The sequence below is a fragment of the Puntigrus tetrazona genome, chromosome 16 (genome assembly GCF_018831695.1).
Source record: "Puntigrus tetrazona isolate hp1 chromosome 16, ASM1883169v1, whole genome shotgun sequence".
NCBI lineage: Eukaryota > Metazoa > Chordata > Actinopteri > Cypriniformes > Cyprinidae > Puntigrus > Puntigrus tetrazona.
The window spans coordinates 23,663,917-23,680,754 of NC_056714.1; the positions used below are offsets into that span (position 1 = coordinate 23,663,917).

The window sequence follows — 16,838 nt, forward strand, 5'->3', positions numbered from 1 at the left end:
CAAAGCAGGCCAGGTTATTAACGGGGCATGAAGAGCACTGGAGACCTCACTCATATCACATCTCACTATTCCGGTTTGAAACGGACAACACACACACACAATATTTTAAATGTCTAATTCTGACATTAATGTGAGGCCTTGTTCACTGTCAATGCCCCTCACAATTCATTAAGCAACTTATTGGGCAAAAGATTCAAAATGCATGTTAATTTAATGGGGTTTCTGGTTGGGGGAAATTATATTTAAAAAAAAAGCTTTGATGTTCACAAAACTTGGCAGTCAATCATTTTGCACTGAATTACAGCATTAATGAAGAATGGAGAAACAATGAGGGACGCTATTGTTTCAAACACATGCATGTTAATGTCCTCCATTAGAATGCATGTAATCGTTTCAAAAACCATTAAAGTGGCCCGGCTCGTGTTCGGTACAGGTGATTTCTGCGCCCTTTGTCTTGCAACCTGCTTTTAAGGTTAATCTGATCGTGTACATCTTAAACCGCCTGATACAAAGGTAGTTCAACAAGCCCACTCAGTTGCTACTGATTTCAAAATAAAACCAAGGTCTTTATAAAAAATAAATAAAAATAAGAGAGCAGCTATTTACTCCACCTGTAAAAAACATATTAGACTTAAAGGTAATAAACTCTACCAAGCAAGAATGCCCATGGCAGAAGTGTTTGAACAAGAACACGACAACAGGTTAAAACCAAGCCCACCCACACTGATTCAATTAACATGCAAACAAACTTTGATGAGGCTTTTAACATGACAACAAGATTACGTTTTACTCCTCGAGTCTGAGAGTGGAAGCACTCTGACATTAATACAGGCAAACAGAAGTGATAGATTGAGGTCAGATGGAAAACTGTGTCTTGGTTTGTCGCATTTTCAGCATGTGTTGATCCATCTGGAGTTGTGGAGGCTGGATAATCAGCACAAGCCACACGAGCATGTGCCGCGGTTGCGGGAGCGGGAAATGTGCAATGTGCACCATGCTTTTGCATAGTCAAATAACAACTCGGTTGAATCAACAATCTTGGTCCACTAAACATCATGGGTACCTCAGACAAACTGAGAGAAGCTTTTATGTGAAAGAAACAGCCTTAGAGGCCTATATATGTATATATATATATACACATACACACACATATTATACATATATATACACATACACACACATATTATACATATATATACACATACACACACATATTATACATATACATATACATATATATATATATACACACTTTCACTTAGGAAATAGTTCACCCAAGAATTACGGCATATTTTATTCACCCCCAAGCCATCCTAGGTGTATATGACTTTCTTCTTTCAAACGAACAGTTTTTTTTTTTTTTTTTTTTTTTAATTAATTAATTAATTTTAGTTAATGCTCGTGGACAGCGGCCATTATTTTGAAGCTCCGTAAATCAGATGTATCCGTCGTAAAACTAACCTATAAGCCCTTGGGGGGTTATCGCATGTCCTCTGCAACAGAACGATGGGGTTTTGTAACAAAAACATTTCTGGTTTGAAATGATAACATAAATATCTGACTTCCGCCTTTTTTCGCGAGAGCGCGTTCTTGGTTGACCTATGACTCTACGTGTGACGCAACTTACCCCGGAAAATAGGTTTGTTTGAGTTGAGCAAAATATGTGCAGAACCGGTCACCGGTGATCACCGCGAGATGCATGCCGGTTAGAAAAAGTGTCCAAGTTACGTTCACCTTTCTCTGATGTCATGCTGACGTGTGTCAGTGTTGCCAACTATTTTCAATGTTAAGTAAGTTAGCTATAGCCAGCTTCAAAAGTAGCATTTTCATGACGTCAGTACGTCATATTACCTTGCCTCCCTATGGTAATGTACTGTATTTTGAGGTAGCCAAATTCTTCATATGGTTTCATTGATATATTTTACTGTTTATGTTGGATGAATAAACTGGATGAATATGAAATAGTAACGGCAACATTAGTCGTGGTCTAATAAAATCAAATACAACTGACAACTGCTGTGTTGTGATTTCGGCCCTGTTTGTATGCAAAATAGAGTTAACAGAATATCTATTTTAACTGAAAGCTCTGCTCCTCTCGCTAGATTTGTCGCTAGTCGCTTTTTTGTGTGAAAAAAAGTCGTTAAGTCAACTCTCGCGACGGCGAGACGGCTGTGTCAAATTGAGCAGTCGAGCACGCTGCCCAAAAGCATGACGGGAAACGACTGATTGACGACACAGCTTCACGCTCATTGGTTCAGACAACCGTGACGCTACATTCGTATCTAAAATGTTTAATTCTTAACAGGATTATATGTATTTAAATTATGCATGCGCATATGTAATTGTTGTAATATTTCTATAAAAATAAATGTTAAAAATAAATACATGTTTGTATTATAGTAGATAAATACGCATTTCGTATGGAATTAAATGCCAAGCGCTTTGAGCGTGTCGTTCATCCTATTTCTATTCACATAAAAGCAACAGAATTGAAATAATCACGTTTATTAGCAGATACATTACATATTATACTTCACAGTACTATTCTAGACCTGTATAGTTTTTTTTTTTTTTTAATTAATTCCTCCACTAAAAACTTATTTGACCTTGTAGCTGTCAGTGTCTTTGGGACACTGTGAAGTGTTTTATTTAAAACAAAATGTGGGTTAGGCAACGTGGATGGAAGCCCAAAATTAACATTTTTAAAACCAATACACGACTCACTTACCACTGTGGGTGTGCAGCGACAATTCCTCACATTTATTAGGCCCACATCCTACACAGCAATGTTTAATCTTCAGGTCAGCTCGACTATACATGTGTAGCAGGCGGCCCCACATTGGTTCCTCAAACACAAAGGCACATTCAAGTCGACGGAATACTGCAACTGCCTGTTATCTCGTCGATTACAGCTCAAAATGTATCACAAACGAGAACGGCGAGGCTCCCAAGGGAGAAAGGAAAATTAATTAAACGCGACTCTACTTCGTGCTCACACTTGTCATGTTATATCTCGGGCTTTTCACCACCCTCGCCGCACACATAGCGAGAAGCCCGTTCAAATTAACAAAGAAGTTGTCAGGCCCTTCTTTCTCGCTTGGTTTCTGCGCGTGGTACCCGCGCGCGAAACAACAGGCTGTCGGGAAACCTGCGCGCACCACTGCCTCACAGGCGAAAACCTGTGCTTATCCCTTCACACAGGTTTCACCATGCACAGAGACGTCCGGGAATATTAATCGTACATTAAAGCTATTAAATAAATGGGGTGCGAGTCTGGCAGCGCCAAATTGTTTTACAGTTTAAGGCTGGTGTTTGCTTAAAGTTGATCGTGGATATTGGCTGGTAGCTACTGATCGAGAATGAAGATTACAGCGGAATGAAGTACACATAAGATATCTTTTAATAAATCAAAAGCTTGAAATTTGTTTGTTTGCCAGTGCATAATATTAGCATATAAACGGTGTGGCTAAGTGGTTTGCATATGCACCAAGTCTAGCAAGTGACACTAGAAAGCTAATAGCTTAGGTAAATATTAATGAACGGTTACGAAATAGCTAAATAAATTGACAAAATATGCATTTTAGTTGATCTAAAGACTGATTTTTATAAATCTGCTAAGAAAAATAGCCTTTATAGCAGCCAATCACTATGCTTGTAGTATTTTATCCTATATTATCCTTAATAAAACCTAATCAGTGTAATGATAAACTGAATAATAATATATATTTTTTAGAAAGTTATGCTATTAATAGTCTGCGGTGATTAAAAGACAAAATCGTTTATATATATATATCTGAAGCCCACAAATAATACAAGAAAATAATGATCATATATAATATTCAAAGAAAGAAAAAAGACAAGCAATTTATATACAGTACTTAAAATTCGTGATAAATTAACAGATTCGATTGGCTATAAATTGTTTATGTATTTTACCTCATTTTCACATGCACGTCAGCTCTGTATGCTGGGAAAATTGTCAGCACGTGCCCTCTACCGGTGATAAAATGAATCGATTTTGTGGTAACTGTAGGCCACGTCCAGATGTTTCAGACATCTCTAAAGTGAAATGTGGATATGCATATGCAGTATTTTTATTGTGACATAAACAGGAACCTGGCTTATCATAAACAGGAAAATGGCTTTACTTCTTTACAACGTAGTTCCACTAGTAGAAAGCAAGTTTCCCTGCTAATTGGCAGTACAGTAAACATATTCACAAAAAAGAAAATACTCCTAATAAACATTTAATAATATTTGCAATGCAATAGCTGTTTTAAAAAATAAATGTGCATGAAAAACATGACACAAACAGGCAGCCAAATTGCTGAGGTGGAAGTAACAAGGTCAATGCCATATGAAGCAAGTCACAAACAAGGTCAAACAATGTCAGATTAGCAGCCACAGCAGTAGTCAGCCACCTCGCTCGCAGGACAGCATGATGATTCAAAGTTTGAGAAAGAGAAGGCTGATGGAATGGGGAATATACACAGTGTGAGCTACTTTAGAGACAGGAGAATGTAAAAGCACCTTGCTGCCCAGGCAGAGTCTTGATTGCTGCACTGGAATCATTGGCAAACCAATAGCACAACAGTTTGTAAGTTATTGTATTGAATAATATTATTGAAATGCATGATCTCAACATGCTACATGGTGACACTGAAACACTAATATTGACAAGTATTTGAACACACCAGTTGGGATTTTGCCTCTGGCTGGTTTACTAGGCCACATAAAAAGGCATAATTGAGAAACAGAGATAGAGAGATGGAGCACTGGGGTGAGTTTCCAGCCACTGCCGCCAGGCATGCTTTAAGGTCAGACACGATCCCTGTCTGTCTCTGGTCTGGTCAGAGAATTGATTCCACTCTGAGAGCTGGGCTACAAACAGATCCCTGCTTCTCTTCCCGTCTGGTCAGTGACCTCGCTCTTTAGAGCTGCCAGCCACTTCATCATGACATCCAGTACACACCAGACAATACCAAAATGCCCTTAAAGGATTTCCGCATGACAGCAACTTTTCGTCCCGAGCAATATTGATTTCTCTTGTGTGTAACAATGGTGAAGCACTTACACAAGATGAGCGAAAACACGCTCACGGGCCTCAAAACATTCTGTATAGTACAAAACAACTTTTAGGAATTAAATACATTTGCTGGTATGATGAAATATCTTTTAAAACCTGATAATACAATATAACATTCACAATAATAACATATCACTTTTTCAACTGTCACATACGATCAAGCTTAAAACCTTAAAACAGAAACGTAATACAAAGCCACAATTAGATTTAGTTACTTCTGTGCCCATAACACAGTTGTTTTTATTATTATCATAATCGTTTATTTTCTCCAGTGTTGATTACTGCAGACCACGGATGAATGCAATCTGAAAATGGCAAATGCCCCTTCAAAACAATAATTCAATCTCAGTTAAATGTAGGGTTGTGTGTCATTCAGAATTGAATAATACATGCCTTTTCAATTAAAAATGCCATGTCAGTTTTATGTAAGGAAATAGATTTTTAAATAAACAGAACTGAAAAGTTGACTAAAATAAATGCAGTGTAAGCTTGTGAAGTTTGTAAAGGGAAACTTAAATATTATCTCGACAAAGCCTTGTTTATTTTTTTCATAATTAAGATTTAGACAGACAGACAGACTTAGGCAGTGGAGTAAATGACTAAAGCTAAACAGCAGAGGGAGCCAAAACACCACATTAAACAATAAATAACAACACAGCATTCACAACAGAGACTCAAAAGGTGCAAATCGTGCAAACATGCATATATAAAACATTTCATGCGTCCTTAATGAAATCCTTCAAAACAATTAGTAATGAAAACAAGGAACAGGAATACTTCTCCGAAACATTTGTGCTTTACCTAAGACCAACAAAGGCTTGCGCGTTGATTCATTCATTTGCAGTGTCGTGTGTGTTTCAGCTTAAAAACTGGAGCGGGGGGCCTGGATTTCCCGTTCCACACTTGGCATGCTGGGTGTATCCCGAGAGACCAGCCTGTGGCGGAAGTGTCCGCTCAGCAGTATGTAGATGAAGGGGTTTATGCTGCTGGCGGCGTAGCTCAGGCACACAGACAGATAGTAGCAGGTGTGGTATGCTAATGAGGGGCGAGGTATGCTCAGGTTAACCAGCTGCAGGACGTGGTACGGCCCAACACTGACCAGGAAAACCGCTACGAGAACCAGGACCATTTTAGTGAGGCGGACCACACGCTCTCTAGGCAGGCTGGTGTTATACCTGAGAGAAAGTGGGGAACGTAGGATTCGGTCATAAAGCACGTAACCTAAACATTAATCAACATTTAGGGTAGTTACAGTTCTAATATATAATCCTAAGACTAGTTACAGTTATTGGTATGACGAATGTTGGTAACTAAACCAACTTCGGTTCCCACTGATATGTCTGATTGACAAGAAATACAATGGAAGTCCGTGGGAACTGAAACTGTTTATTATCAGCATTCTTTGAAACATATTATTTTGTGTTTGGCACAAGAAAGAAATGAATGCATGTTTGCAATGAGTTTTCATTTCTGGGTGAACTATCCAATTAATATGTAAATACCAAGGCTTAAAGGAATATTATGGTTTTATTTCAATAAGCTCAGTTGACAGAATTTGTGGCAAATTGTTTATCACATCAAAATGAATGTCTGCTTGCCTCTCCTTTTCTTTCACAAAAAAATGGGTTGCATTGAGGAATGACAATATCAATAAACCCTGAAAACTTAAACATCGCCTCAAAAACAGTGCACAGCTTTTAACGGAAATGATGTAGGCGTTTTTGGTTGCACTTTATATTACGTGGCCTTAACTACTATGTACATGTACATCAGAAAATTAGTACACTGTACTTAATGTGTTCATATTGTATTACAAAACACTTTTGCTGCTATTGAGTTGGGTACGGGTAAGGTTTGGTTTCATGGGTAGGTTAAGGTGTAAGAGATAGGTCACCAGTGTAATTATAAATGTAGTTACAGATGTAATTGCAAAGAGGTTGTTTACAATGGAACAACGGAAAAACATATATGCACACAATAAGTGCATTGTAGCAAATGATTCATTTTATAGATACTTTATAGTGCTATTTTAATAGATGTCACTTATAATTAACGGTTTAGCCTGTCAATCTAAAACTTAAACATTTCTACAAGCACAAACTCTTCAAAGGGATATCACATCTGACAGCTTCATACAAGAAATTCACTTATTCACTTTGCAGTAGATATTCCCCTAACTGGAGGCAAATGAAATATTAATTAAAGAACCCAGTGTAAACCTAGCTAGAACAGTCAATTGTCAGATTTGACAGGTTTAAGTCACGCATGCTATAATGAAGGTAAAGTCACCTGTGAGCCTTTTTGTTCTTGCGATACATTCTCCAGGAGTAGCAGAGAATCAGTATATAGCAGATGAGAATGAGAGGTAATGGCAGGAAGAAGGACGTCACAGTCTGGTAGAGTGTATACCTACAGATATATGAGGACACATGCTGTCAATCACGACTGAGAAAAAGCCTTATACCCTCCACATCTCCCATGTTTCACTTCACTCATTTTAATTAAACAGGAAGGATGGATGGATTCCTCAGAGCTGGAGACTTCTATACAAGCAATTTTCTGGTGAAGAGGAAAAGATACTGACAGAAAAAAAACCTACTGAAACTAAAACTATGGCATTATTGTGCTGCTTTTAAGTGACTTTTAAGTGAATGTGGGACTATGCTGAAAGGCAGCTTACACAGTAGATAACAAAAAATAACATATTTATTTTAGTGTACAGTGCTGAGAAAAATCTATAAATGGTAAAAAAAACCAAATCTGTAAATGTTATGTAAACCAGCCCTTTGTTTTTAAGCAATTTCCTTTTTCTTTTGATTAGAGGATTGCGTAACAGAAGAGTAACAGAAATACAGGATGCAGTCAAAGCGAGACTGTGTCAATAAAAAATAAGCAGCGGGTGAGAGATGGAGGGACCATCAGACAGGTTACAGTACAAAAGTAAAGCAGAACCAATTACCAGAGCACTTCTTTGGGAGAGACCAGGTTAAGGGAACAGCTCTCTAGCCCGTCTCTGAAGCGGATCACTTTGGCATGAATCCAGGCAGGCAGAACCATGATGAAAGAGGCCGCCCAAACAAACAGGTTAATGCGGATCGTCCTGGATCTGGTCCTGAGGCTCAGTAGGCGAAATGGATGAACAAGGGCCAGGTATCTGGAGGACAAAATAAAAAACAATGTAGAATTTACTCACCGTGTGTGTATTTTCACAAAGATGCGTGCTGTTCATTTAATCAGTATGATATCTATGAAAAGCGAAATGTTCGATTACAAAAATTCATCCATCCAAAAGTGCAAGAACTGATGTGCAGCAGAAGCTTGATACTTTGCTTTTTGAACTTCACAGCACTTTGGGTGTCGCTCTTAATTGAGCTACATAAATGAATAATATGTTTATCTATAATTGGGGTAAGAGTGGCCTCTAGCGGTGAGTTTGTGCCTTTGTGACTTTGTGCTTCCGTGCTGCCAAAAAGCAACTTTGCTGCACTACAAACCACAATCTGACTATTATACTATATGCAATGCAGAATATTCACAACAGGCTTCATCAAAAACAAATTCACTGTTAATCAAATGCTGTGATATCTCTAATGGTTAAGTAACTAATAACATTCATTTTATTGAGAATCATAGGTAATTTGTGATTGTTTTTAAAAAAATATGCGAATTGAATATGTGTATTGAATGCATGCACGGACCTTGAAGTATTCACTACAAAATAAGCTATTAAACATTTACCCCATTTATTACAATTAATAATTTAATTCAAAAACAAAAATAACATTTCTTATGAATATGATGATACACTAGTATCAAATATTTACTACTATTTTATATGTCCTACTCTCTGTAAATATATTTAGTATTTATTTATTCAGGTTTTAATAAACATAAGGCATTTTTCCTATAACATCAAAATAGATAATTTTAGGAAGAATGGTTTATTTATGTATTACGTTATATTTATTTATTCACTTATTTTAAACAAGCATGTTTTCCTTTCTCTTATTTCCTGATGTAAAACTGTATGTATCAGATGGTTCAGATGGAATTACAGAGACAAATCACTTTAACTTCCCCCTGTGACAGGCTGTCTCAAATTCATCCGTCTCCTTTTCTTCTTCTTCTTCATAGCAAGAGCTGTTATTTTAAAAAGAGATTAAATTTAAATTTAACATCAGTGATTCATAGGGGCCACTTTTCACTGAATATTTTTAATATCGTGCATCAGGACTTTCAGACACCGAATCAAATGAGTAACAGTATTTGTCATACGTTGGTTTTGGAAATCCCAAATAACAGGTTGACATGTATGCAAAGTCAAAAAACACTTTCATTTTCTTATAACATGCAATTATTTTGACTTTATTCGCTCAAAGACTCCCGAACAATTAGTTTAACGATTCATTCTTTCTAAACCCCTCCAGCGATTGGTCGATGTAATTTAAAGCAGTGTTTGTGAGCTTTTAAGGCTCCAAAAGCGGTGTCTATTGGCTAAAAATGAATTTGCATTTTCATTTAAACCAACTCGAAAAGACCAACAAGTGGGAGGGAAATATGCTAATGCTTCACCTTGACTTCATCATGAAATGGCTTGGGACTCATTTTAACAACAGCTTGCTTCAATGATTCAGAGTCGATTTTATTCAGTGTGCACTTTAAGATTTAAATTCACTTAGAGCCGCGTTACACACTGCATGAAATGTGATTTTCAAAAAATCCATAATAGGGGCACTTCAAAATTCATTACCAAAGAACCCACCCAATGCTTGTCTTAATAAAGATATGTAAATCTAACAATTTTCTTTTGAGCATGATTTGAGCCACACGGTTTCAGTATAGCACTGATTCCACACCTGTCCAGACTCATAGCGGTCATGACTGCAGCGCACGCCACCTGGTTGCAGTTGTCAAGAGAGGTGATGATGGTGCAGAGTGTGCTGCCGAACACCCAGTGCCCTCCACGGGCCCACTGGTGAATCAGAAACGGCATGACCGTCACGTGGACCAGGTCAGCCACCGCCAAATTGCCTACGTATACATCTGGCACAGTTTTTTTAGCAGACCTGCAAGAAAACAAGAAAGAACTCTTTGTGATCTGTCCTCCATTGATGAGATACTGCTGAAGAAACAACAAATGAGTGAAAATAATAATGGCAAATTGCAAGCGGCAATAAACAGGATTATGTAACCTTCAGCGAGTTACAGCTCCGCTGCGGTTGGGTCATAATTTCTGAATGAATCCATCAGATGGAGCAGTGGAAATCCTCAGAGAAATTCCTTCACTGCTAATTAAAGAGGCTACACATGCTGGCCATTTCCAGTGCCATCGTTTACAGCTTGCTTCACTGTTCAAATTAGCTTTGTTGCTGGTTTGGTGTGGCCCTTGTGATATGAATTATTATATGAATGTATGCATATTTGTTTGTAGACTTTGTTTGTATTGATGTATATACAGTATATTTGTAAGCTGGTACTGATAATTGATAATATATATATATATATATATATATATATATATATATATATACACACACACACACACACACACACAAACACACACACACACACACATATATATATATATATATATATATATATATATATATATATATATATATATATATATATATATATCCAAATCGTCAAATTAAATTATCATATATTGCCATATAAGGTGAATCTTCGCATAAAAAATGATTACATGAATGGTACTCGTCTATGCAGAAAGAGAAAATCTTCAATCCCACAATAATATCCCACAATTCAGAGCTACTGTGAAATCTGCAGGAAGCAGATTTATGTTTTAAATAATCAATAATCAATAACGAATTTAACACGTCATTAAGCAAATATATCGGTTCAATCCATACAAACAAACGCAAAGTAAATTTATTAAAAAGAGAGTTCTTTATAAACATGTAAACTCACCTTAAAATAGTCACCAAAACAAGAATATTTCCAACAAGCCCGGTGGAGCACAGAAATCCAATAAATGCTGGGAGAATTTTAGTTTCCGTGACGTGAACAATGTTATAATACTCGTCCGCGGGATAAACTGCTGCTGTCTCATTAGCGCGCGTGCTGTTTTCTAATTTGAGCGTAAAGTTCCAAACAACAGGTTCCAACTCCACCATGGCGTTCATCATTTGCGTTTCATTCTAATCGACGAGAATGCGCTGAAATGCGGTAACGGCACATGCACTTGTCTGTTCATAGAAAGTCCTCGTGGGTTTCAGCATCCTCATCAAACCACACAGCGCGCATTGGCGTCTCCACTCTCACCAGCGCGCGCACGTACGCAGCTCTTTGTTAGCAGCCAGTGACGATGTCTTTGACCGGTATTATTCACAAGGATTTTACTAGAAATAACAATAACTGAAACGTATAAAGAGATGAAATGTACAGTAGCTGTCAATAACGCTTGGCATTTTTAAATTTTGTATTTTTATGAATCAGCTGTTTTGAATTTGATAATAATAAGCAATGTGTCTTACATATGAATGAATAAATAAATCACAGTAATTTTTGATAATGATGCATCCTTGGTGAGCCTAAGAGAAGTAAGAAAAAAAAAGTAAGAAAGTAGGACCTCTTTTCACTTTGTGAAATATATTTATATTCACGCATAGACGATTTATTCAAAGTTGTTTAACTAAGGTTTATTTTATCAGTATTTCATTGCAGTTGAAGCATGCATGACCTTGGTGTTGCTAGCTCAGCGTGAGTTAAAGAAAAAAGCCAAAGAGCCTCCCATCGGATCATTTTCTTAAATCAGCCATTTAATGAGAAAAAGTATTAATGATATTCATAGCATAGCTGTACCACCGTAAGCAAACTTCCTGATTCCTCTTTAAATGAAAGATCCTTAATGAAAAGCAAACGATGCTCTTATAGTGTTCCTGCATATGTGTTACCTTGGTTACACTTCTAGGATGTGGCATCAATGGCCATAAAGAATACATACAGTGAAAATCATAAAAAATTAACTCTGCTGATCTAACATGGGCTTTGTATTTTACCATTTCAAATTTACTTTGAAACAGAACACATTTTTATATTAATGTACTGACTGTGCATATAGTTCATATGAAAAGACAGGCAGAGACTTGTTTAGAGTGCATTAAAAATAAATCAAAGCCTTTATCTTAAAATCCAGTGAGGGCAGTAGATCTCCTTTCCGGTGCGAGTTCCTTATCTTTATTTAAATTTCTTTAAACATTTATCTGCAATATATTACATGAGATGATCAACATGCAAATCCCATTATTTCCCATTGTGAGAATGACGTAAATGTGCAGCTAAAGAATGCAGTCTTGAATTATAATTGGAGCGTCTTAAATTGCAGTGATTGAGATATCCAGAGTTCCACTGTGGTATGAGCCTAAATCAGTTATCTGAATTCTTATTAAACGCAGACCTTTTCAAATGAACAAATAATACATACATGTATATATATATATATATATATATATATATATATATATATATATATATATATATATATATATATATATATATATGTATTTATAGCTGCGCTGGTGTATAGGGGGCATTTAATCAGATAAACCTGTCATGTTAAAATTTTATTAAGACAGTGTTGTCGCTAATGCTTCACCTGCAGTAAAACATACTAAGAAAAAGGCATCACAAAAGTCTCAATATAGCACTCAGCTGGCAGCCATGACAGCTTATTAAGTTCCGCCAGTGTTTTCAACACGAGCACTTCACCTTAACTGCTAATGAGTAATTTTCCATGGAAATATCTACAGTAATTAGTTACAGTGTTAAAATAATTAGCATGAGTGTGCTTTATATATCTGCCCGAATTCCATTGACTGATTCCATTGATATTTATAAAGTATGATGAAAGCAAACAAAAATATATATAACAAGCTTCCTCAATGCTGCATATTCCCTCAGGAATCCCGATGAACATAAATTATGAATGGACGATGGAAACTGTAAAGAATTCCATAACACACTGTCTACTAAGACATTTTATTGAGGAGAGGTTTACAGTAGTGTTGTAATCATGTTAAGAAATTACATTTAAAAGAGAATTGCCATATAAATCTCATTTTGGGAGCTCACAGTTTACATGTTTGGACGATCATGGCGTTCTCGGGCCAGCTGTATGAATCCACAGCAAACTCTTCATAGTCTGTGCTGTAGATGAGCGAACGAACAAGAGCCTCTTTATCGTGGGGCTCCGGGTACAGCGTTGCCATTTTGATTTTGTAGGCATACTCCACAATCTGTCACGATATACATAAAAACATTATGGTAAAAAAAAAAACACGCAATCATAAAGAACCTAAGCAACGGCATGCATGAATCACGGCTTTAGTTTGAGATGTTACTGAGTCGAGCTCACCTTCACAGCCAACTTGATGGACACTTCCCGGATGCTGCTGAGAGGAGGATACAGACGTCCCTCTGCAAGATCCTTCTCGGTCACTAGTTCTGCTATCACCTGTAAACACAGGTCGAGCCGATGATTAGTACAGATGTAACATGTAGGCAGTGTGACTAATTACACCATTTGTTCACAAGCACAAGAGTTAGAATTATTCATCTCTTGTTTGTTTTTGTGATACAACTCCATCAAATATTCATCCTGTTTAGCCACTGGTATAGATGTGGATATCAAGGGCAGTAAAAGAGTTTTTTTATTGCCTGTGATCAGCTGGATTCAATTAAAAAGAGAGAGAGAGAGAGAGAGACCAAAATAATAATTAAAAGATTTATTTCAAAGTCGACTAAATCCAGATTTCTGTTTGGCCTATGGAACCAGTGTTGAAATTGTTAAAGGGTACTGAACAACCAAACGTCTTTCATCATTTACTCATCCTCATGTAGTTACAAACCTGTATGACTTTCATTCTTCTGAGGAAGACAAAAGATAGTATCTCAAAGGAAGTTTTTGCAGAGTTAGTTATCTGTCTAAAGGGTACCATCAAAATAATCAAACTGCTATCATAAAAACAAAAAAATTATATTACAAAAGTAATCTAATCTGATATATTGTCTTATGGCTGTTTAAGGGGAGAAAAATTTTATTATTATCACTTACGCTGTAAGTAAAGTAACCTAAATACAATAGCAAGATATGAGACTTAGAATGCATTAAACTATGAGAAATTGAATCCATTGTAACTTAAGTGGATAAATCATGCTCATTGTGTGTTATAAACGATCATACTCTTAAAAGCTATAACCACAAACAAGTAAATATTACAACAGATTAAAACTGTTCTTTATTTATAATGCATTATGCATTTATTATAGTGCCTTAAAAATACCCTTTAAATGTATTATAAATACAGGTCTTATAGAATGTGTTACCAATCTTTTTGCTTTATTTAAACTAAAACCAAAGCACTGTTGTAATAGATTAATAGAGTTAAAATCGTTCGCTAAAAAATGATTGAGCCATAATAAATCACAATTAGATTTCGTCATTTTCCAAATTAGACCTAATTAAGACAGACAACAAAATGTTCCAGCTGTTTGTTTTGTATGTCGGAGCACACTCCTGAGACTCGATGGTCCAGAACCTAACTTATTGAAATACACAAATGAGCAATAGGACCAGCAGGGATAAAGAAATGAAGCATTCCCTCCTGCTGCCTAAAGCTGTTTGAAGTTTAGACATCCACTCTGCAGCTTCAGTGGAGCAGGAGAGGAGATCCAGCACACATCAAACCACTCTGAGCGGCTCTAAACAGATAAAACTCCTTTAGTGGCACATGTTGATATGATGTGTGGGCCTGTATGGCCTTGGCTGACCTTTTAGACTGCAATGAGCTTTTTCCAATAGGACAGTGGTTCATTGAGATTCTAACCAGCTCTCTTGTTTTGCCTCGTCTGATGCAAGCATCCGGCTACACACTGTCTGGCTGATATCAGGTTAAGCTTGACAGATTGTACCGGGATTTTATAGTTTATATTGAGCAATGTAAATGTATATATTGAAAATGTAAAGTAGTATAAAGGCTGGATTATATATTGCGCATACCTTCAAAAAACTAAAAGCTGATTATGTATTTTGTGTACTTTTTAATAATTTGTATGTCTTTTGAAAGAAATAATAGATTTTACAAAAACTATTTCATTTAGGCAAAATTTGTATCAGGGCATAAAAAATATTACAAAATCGCCCACACTGGTTTCTACCTAAATTTGTGTTCAACATTTAAGGATATTTAAGAACCTTTTTCCATATCTTCGCATAACATTCTTATTTTGTGTTTATAGTATTATTTTTTTAAAGTGTTTTGCAAATTTGCAGTCATGTGATTTTAGCAAGTTATGGCGGTTAATATGCACATTTTTACCCATCAAAACTCATAAATTTCAGACTTTCAGCTCCTGTTACACACAGTTTAACCCTCTTATTCATAAATGATAGAGACAACAGATTAAAAATAAATAAAAGGTTAGAGAGAGGCTCAAGGCTGGTTTGGACGGTAATTTTTTCTCATGGGAATGTAAGGTATTTTCAGCATTTAAAGAGGCTAGTCTGTGATTTTATAGCTGTCCGAATCCAGAATGTCTGTGTTTTATCCCCACCACCTGGGTAAAAATTCCCAGCCAGATAACCTACCATTTTTGCCTGAGGCCATTTTCTAAATCCTAAATCCAGGCACAGTATAGTAGCTGTTGTCCAAACGTGCGACTGAGCATGTGACAGACCACATGAGAAGCGCTTTTCCAGTTTTTTAGGATCACAAACTCACACCTTCACCTTGAATTTCCTTTAACCGAAAGCATGAGCTTTACCACCGAGGAGCCATGCAAAATTATTTTTATAGACGTCCCCATGAGAATCAATTAGCATCCAAATAGGGCTTTAGAGACAGACTGAAAAAAGCAAGTGAGAATTGATCACCTCGGCCGTAACGAGGAAAATATCCTCAGGGATGTGTCTCACTGCACAAGCGGTGACCCCCAGCCCCACTCCGGGGAACACGTAAGCGTTGTTGCCCTGACCAGGGTAGAACTTTCGCCCATCTGGAAGGGTTACTGGATCAAAAGGACTCCCGCTTGCAAATATCCCCCGTCCCTTCGATATAAAACACAAAGCAAAACTGAAATGATTCATTCTCTCACATGAACGTACACACGCTACTCCTTCTCAAAGCACCTCAGTGAGTGTGTAGCACTGTTCAGCAGTACACTCTGCCTTGCTGGTGGGGTTGCTTAGAGCGAAGATAATAGGCCTCTTATTGAAGGATGCCATAGTCTTGATTATCTCCTCTGTGAAAGCGCCAGCGATAGCTGCCACCCCTGAAGGGAAGCAGAAAGGGATTTGAGTACAATAGTCCTCACGAGGACTGCTGGGACAACATCAGTGTGTATTTATTTATAAATATACCGATTATAGCAGTGGGTTTAAGCTCCTTCACAACATCTTCAAGCTTCTTCATTTGAGCGTGCTCATGTGCAAACCTCTCTTTCTCATGGGTGAGGTGATCCCGACCCTGTATGGAAGACAGAGAGATAACAACAGACAGAGAAAAAGACAAATGATGAAAGCGTACCGGTTACAAACCACAGCACACCTCACCGCACTTCATAATGAACATAGGCTCTCTCCACAGGGAACAAAGAGTGTAAAACCCACCAAAAGCCACACTTGGAAATGTATGAATGTCACTGCGTTAGATAGAGGATCACAAAATAAATACCGTATCTATATATCTGACATTTATTTATTTTAACAAAATACAGCACAATTGAAATTAGC

At 37.0% G+C, this 16,838-nt stretch overlaps 2 protein-coding genes across 3 annotated transcripts in view; both read right to left on the reverse strand.

Annotated features, from left to right (window-relative positions):
* Positions 1 to 4,148: 4,148 nt before the first annotated feature.
* On the reverse strand, positions 4,149 to 11,429 carry mchr2a (melanin concentrating hormone receptor 2a). Its single transcript, XM_043260465.1, has 5 exons — positions 11,018 to 11,429; positions 9,943 to 10,152; positions 8,046 to 8,240; positions 7,376 to 7,495; positions 4,149 to 6,261 (listed from the first exon to the last, which is right to left on the reverse strand). Exons 1-5 carry the CDS (start codon positions 11,233 to 11,235, stop codon positions 5,949 to 5,951), a joined length of 1,056 nt encoding a protein of 351 aa, XP_043116400.1. The 5' UTR covers positions 11,236 to 11,429; the 3' UTR covers positions 4,149 to 5,948.
* Positions 11,430 to 13,073: 1,644 nt separating this feature from the next.
* The window catches only part of me1 (malic enzyme 1, NADP(+)-dependent, cytosolic), a 59,648-nt gene continuing 55,883 nt past the window's right edge, over positions 13,074 to 16,838 (reverse strand). For both annotated transcript variants that reach the window (XM_043260941.1, XM_043260942.1), the window contains 5 exons: positions 16,467 to 16,572; positions 16,236 to 16,378; positions 15,981 to 16,154; positions 13,464 to 13,562; positions 13,074 to 13,344 (listed from right to left, as the gene is read on the reverse strand). In XM_043260941.1, coding sequence (XP_043116876.1) covers positions 13,177 to 13,344; positions 13,464 to 13,562; positions 15,981 to 16,154; positions 16,236 to 16,378; positions 16,467 to 16,572 — 690 coding nt within the window. In that variant the 3' untranslated portion in view covers positions 13,074 to 13,176. The remainder of the gene's footprint in view (positions 13,345 to 13,463; positions 13,563 to 15,980; positions 16,155 to 16,235; positions 16,379 to 16,466; positions 16,573 to 16,838) is intronic.

Excerpts from the sequence above, each read along its gene's own strand:
- mchr2a (XM_043260465.1), bottom strand. The coding sequence starts at position 11,235 with ATGATGAACGCCATGGTGGAGTTGGAACCTGTTGTTTGGAACTTTACG. Across the intron at positions 7,496-8,045 it reads TCTCCCAAAGAAGTGCTCTG|GTATACACTCTACCAGACTG; the intron begins GTAATTGGTTCT and ends ATATATCTGTAG. Across the intron at positions 6,262-7,375 it reads AAGAACAAAAAGGCTCACAG|GTATAACACCAGCCTGCCTA; the intron begins GTGACTTTACCT and ends ACTTTCTCTCAG.